This window comes from Haliotis rufescens, unplaced genomic scaffold (assembly GCF_023055435.1).
Source record: "Haliotis rufescens isolate VD_foot unplaced genomic scaffold, xgHalRufe1.0.p SCAF_79, whole genome shotgun sequence".
In the NCBI taxonomy this organism is placed as follows: domain Eukaryota; kingdom Metazoa; phylum Mollusca; class Gastropoda; order Lepetellida; family Haliotidae; genus Haliotis; species Haliotis rufescens.
The window spans coordinates 1,409,988-1,415,270 of NW_025964371.1; the positions used below are offsets into that span (position 1 = coordinate 1,409,988).

The window sequence follows — 5,283 nt, forward strand, 5'->3', positions numbered from 1 at the left end:
GTGGGTGTGCGTGTGGTAGAGGGAGTGGGTGTGGATGTGTGTGTGCGAGTTTGCGTGTGGTAGAGGGAGTGGTAGGGGTTGTTGGGGTGTGGGGTGTGAGTGTGGGTGGGTGTGGTAGAGGATGTGGTATAGGGTGTGGGTGTTGGTGTGGTATTAGGAGTGGGAGGAGGTGTTGGTGTGTGTGTGTGTGGTAGAGGGAGTGGGAGCGGATACTTGAGTGGTAGAGGGAGTAGGAGCGGGTGTGGGCGTGAGGGTTGGCGTGGTTGTGGTAGAGGGTGTGGGAGCGGGTATGGGTGTGTGTGTGGTATAGGGAGTGGGAGCGGATGTGGGTGTGTGTGTGGTAGAGGGAGTGGGAGCGGGTATGGGTGTGTGTGTGGTAGAGGGAGTGGGAGCGGGTGTGGGTGTGGTAGAGGGAGTGGGAGCGGGTATATGTGTGTGTGTGTGGTAGAGGGAGTGAGAGCGGGTATGGGTGTGTGTGTGTGGTAGAGGGAGTGAGAGCGGGTATGTGTGTGTGTGTGTGGTAGAGGGTGTGGGAGCGGGTATGGGTGTGTGTGTGGTAGAGGGAGTGGGAGCGGATGTGGGTGTGTGTGTGGTAGAGGGAGTGAGAGCGGGTATGGGTGTGTGTGTGGTAGAGGGAGTGGGAGCGGGTATGGGTGTGTGTGTGGTAGAGGGAGTGAGAGCGGGTATGGGTGTGTGTGTGGTAGAGGGAGTGGGAGCGGGTGTGGGTGTGTGTGTGGTAGAGGGAGTGAGAGCGGGTATGGGTGTGTGTGTGGTAGAGGGAGTGGGAGCGGGTATGTGTGTGTGTGTGTGTGGTAGAGGGAGTGGGAGCGGGTGTGTGTGTGGTAGAGGGAGTGGGAACGGGTATGTGTGTGTGTGTGGTAGAGGTAGTGGGAGTGGGAGCGGTTGTGTGTGTGGTAGAGGGAGTGGGAGCGGGTGTGGGTGTGGTAGAGGGTGTGGGAGCGGGTGTGGGTGTGGTAGAGGGAGTTGGAGCGGGTATGTGTGTGTGGGTGTGGTAGAGGGAGTGGGAGCGGGTGTGGGTGTGTGTGTGGTAGAGGGAGTGGGAACGGGTATGGGTGTGGGTGTGGTAGAGGGAGTGGGAGCGGGTGTGGGTGTGGGTGTGGTAGAGGGAGTGGGAACGGGTATGGGTGTGTGTGTGGTAGAGGGAGTGAGAGCGGGTATGGGTGTGTGTGTGGTAGAGGGAGTGGGAGCGGGTATTGGTGTGTGTGTGGTAGAGGGAGTGGGAGCGGGTGTGGGTGTGTGTGTGGTAGAGGGAGTGAGAGCGGGTATGGGTGTGTGTGTGGTAGAGGGAGTGGGAGCGGGTATGTGTGTGTGTGTGTGGTAGAGGGAGTGGGAGCGGGTGTGTGTGTGGTAGAGGGAGTGGGAACGGGTATGTGTGTGTGTGTGGTAGAGGTAGTGGGAGTGGGAGCGGTTGTGTGTGTGGTAGAGGGAGTGGGAGCGGGTGTGGGTGTGGTAGAGGGTGTGGGAGCGGGTGTGGGTGTGGTAGAGGGAGTTGGAGCGGGTATGTGTGTGTGGGTGTGGTAGAGGGAGTGGGAGCGGGTGTGGGTGTGTGTGTGGTAGAGGGAGTGGGAACGGGTATGGGTGTGGGTGTGGTAGAGGGAGTGGGAGCGGGTGTGGGTGTGGGTGTGGTAGAGGGAGTGGGAGCGGGTGTGGGTGTGTGTGTGGTAGAGGGAGTGGGAGCGGGTGTGGGTGTGGTAGAGGGAGTGGGAGCGGGTGTGGGTGTGTGTGTGGTAGAGGGAGTGAGAGCGGGTATGTGTGTGTGTGTGTGGTAAAGGGAGTGGGAGCGGGTATGTGTGTGTGTGTGGTAGAGGGAGTGGGAGCGGGTGTGGGTGTGGGTGTGGTAGTGGGAGTGGGAGCGGTTGTGTGTGTGGTAGAGGGAGTGGGAGCGGGTATGGGTATGTGTGTGGTAGTGTGTGTGTGGTAGTGTGTGTGTGGTAGTGTGTGTGTGGTAGTGTGTGTGTGTGTGTGTGTGTGTGGTAGTGTGTGTGTGTGTGTGTGTGTGTGTGTGTGTGTGTGTGTGTGTGTGTGTGTGTGTGTGTGTGTGTGTGTGTGTGTGTGTGTGTGTGTGTGAGCAGGTGTGGGAGTGGCAGATGGAGTGGGTGTGGTAGTTTGAGTGGGAGTGAGAACAGGCGAGGGAGCGGTAGTGGTAGCGGGAATGGGTGTGGGAATGGTAGAGGGAGTGGGAGCGGGAGTTGGTATGGGTGTAGAAGTGGAAGTTGTAGTTTGAGCGGGAGTTTGAGTGGAGGCGGGATAGGGAATGGAACAACAACTAGTCACCTTATGCAAGCGAAAAGCCACCTTTGATGAAACCGTCTGATTCTAATAATAGTTCCATCAGCGAACCCTGACTGAGGGACGCAACATGTTGGACTGTGGTTTAAAACCGGAGGGAACCAGTGTCGGAGAGATACGTATCCATCTACGTTATATTTGACGTATTTCATCGAATGAAATGAGAGCTGTTTACAAATATTAAGCAACATCGAGCATGTTTTAACTGCGTTTATTATCATGTCGTGAACAAGGTCAGATACATGATCTTCACAAGCTATTTTGCTTTACAGATGATGAATTTGTGAGAGTGATCGTAGAAGTACGACCACATCCTTCGCATCGTGTTTGGCAAGTAGGGCAACGCGGAACAACGTTTAGTATAGATGTTGAACTTCCCGTCCATGTCGTTGTAGCCGGGGACGTACCAGACAGACCAAGCTCCATTGAACCACTGTATCTTGTAGGCGATGATACGGCCCCCCTCAGCTATCTGGTCAGCAAAGGGGTTGAGTCCAGCCGGCCAAATACAGTTACGGGTAGCGCGTCTTGTCACCTCGGTACACTTGGCCTGTGAATCAAAATGTCAAAGACTTACTTATTCAATCGTTTTCGTTTGTCACTTTCATTAAAAGATACACAAAAGTGAGATTTTCTTCACAGAAAGTTTAAACAACGCATACCCTGTTGTCAGAAATATCACGACCAATATCTGGCTACTCTGTAGGCAAATTGTAAACGTTAGTACATTACAGGTTTAAATATTTGTTTTATCTGTTAATAAAATAAATAAAATTAAATAAAAAGCCCGCATGTATCGAGATACGATGACACAGACAGATCCACGTCACGCGAGGTGTTCCTATTGCCATCAATGTCGTTATTCCTCAACTTTGGATGAGAACGCCGAATTCGCTTTTCAAAGCATGGCCATGACCCCGAACATTTTGGCATGTTTACCGTTTTCAATAATCGCATATTGACTGTGCAAACGAACGAGTGATGGGTATTATAAGCAACAATATCGACAACCGCACAATTTCAATTAATGTCAAATAAAATATTACTATAAAATTGTGGAAGAACTGTACCATTGTGGTGAGGATATAAAATGCATGCATAGAAACACAAACCTAAGAACTTGGTTTTTTTCTTTTTCACGAAAGGAAAATCTAATTACTGTGACTGTGGGATTAATTTCCTCTAAAGTAACTCAATACTATACTCTTCAAAAAAAAGAAACGCAACACGGCCATAACACGGCGGACAAAGATGTGCAAAATGAAGAGGTGTAATGTGTTATAGTGTCAGTGACAAATTTTCCGGATCAAATTGATCACAACAAGAACATGCAAACCATTAGTCGGGAAACACGTACGATTCGGAAAAACGCACCCAGTGCATTAACAAAAGGGCCATGGAACTGCACGTACTGCACGTGCAGCAGCACTGTGAACGGTATTAAAGTGCAGGGTTTTTGATTGCCTGGCATCTGCGTCAATCGAACAGTGACAGTTTAACAACATGCCAAGATTAACAGATGTGCAAAGAAACAACACCATAGGCCGCTTGCAGGCAGGGGAATCCCGATCAGCTGTAGCCAGGGTTTTCAATGTAGCGCCCAGCACCATCACAAGGCTATGGGATCGGTTTCAACAGCATGGGTCAACACGAGTAACAAGAGTAACAACTCCCGCCCAAGATCGCTACATCTGACTACGCCACCTACGTGCGCAGAATCTCCCATCAGACAGTACGAAACCGTTTAAGAGCAGCAGTCTCATATTGAGTCGACAGCAAAGTCAACAACGACTGCATTGGTGTCGTCAACACAGGGTATGGCCTTAACTGCGATGGAGAGATGTCTAAATGCACGGTGATATGCACTTTGTCGTAATTATAAACTCAGTTGGCTTTTTATGTAATTAAAAGAAATGGTGTTAAATTTGATTATGTCTATTTAACCATCACTCATTCCTGCAACGGTTTGTAAATAGTAATCTATGGCCGGGTAATTTGGTGTAATACTCAAATGGTTCCATGAAGCATGTGGTAAGAAATGCATTTGCAGCCACACTTCCCCTACCATCTTTGAAATGTTATAAATGTGTCCCTTAATGAGCAAAGTTATTGATTTTCAAAGAAAGGATATCGAAGATTCCCATCAGCAGCTGTGTATTAGCTAAATTCTTTTTACAATTTTTAAAACTTTTAAAATCAAATTAAATTTTAGAAAATCATACCAAGTAGAATTGTTTTCTTGAGTGTTGAATTAGCGCCAGTACAAATAACGTTTTAGATATAATATCGCTAACTTAATATATTTTAAATTGAAAATCAAACAAATTATTAAATCAACTTTATAGGGGTATAGTTTCTTTTGTCTCTCAGTTTATTTAAATTCAAAACATCCTTAAATTATGGGAATGGTCAGAAAAGGTGGTGTTTAGGCAATGCGACGATAGCTCATTATAGCGACGATAGCTAATATTTCACGATTAACTGTTTTTCTTTATATAAAGTGTCACTGTAAATAAATCTGACAGATAATGCACGCCAATTGCTTTCCTTTACATAAACACTAAGTAAAAACTCTATATTCAAACTCACCTGAGTTCTGATGTTGTACTTCACAATGTCATTGTAGCCGACCACAGACGTTACCGTCACCGCCAGCAGAACCGACCACAGCATCACGCACGTCATGATGAACATATAACATGCATCAACGATGGTCGACATTTATAGTTGCAGAAATAAAAAAAATTCAAAACTAGATAACCAACTGGCCAATGTAATGGTTTCCCGTCACTTTGGTCGCCACGAATGGCTGCCAGGTTGCTGATGCTGCGTCAAGCAATATTTTCACCCACCATGTTCTATTGTCTAATTCTGTGAAGGGCGTGTCAGTTGTATGTATCCACGATAGCCTCTGAGTGTTAAAATCATTATCACGCTTTACCTCCATTGTTTAAAACTTCAGGACCTTCAGTG

The 5,283-nt window shown here is 48.1% G+C and overlaps 1 protein-coding gene across 1 annotated transcript; it reads right to left on the reverse strand.

Annotated features, from left to right (window-relative positions):
* Window positions 1-2,506: 2,506 nt before the first annotated feature.
* LOC124121983 lies at window positions 2,507-4,996 on the reverse strand. Its single transcript, XM_046485121.2, has 2 exons — window positions 4,900-4,996; window positions 2,507-2,860 (listed from the first exon to the last, which is right to left on the reverse strand). The coding sequence occupies exons 1-2, from the start codon at window positions 4,993-4,995 to the stop codon at window positions 2,567-2,569; spliced, it is 390 nt and encodes a 129-aa protein (XP_046341077.2). The 5' UTR covers window position 4,996; the 3' UTR covers window positions 2,507-2,566.
* Between the last annotated feature and the right edge of the window lie 287 nt (window positions 4,997-5,283).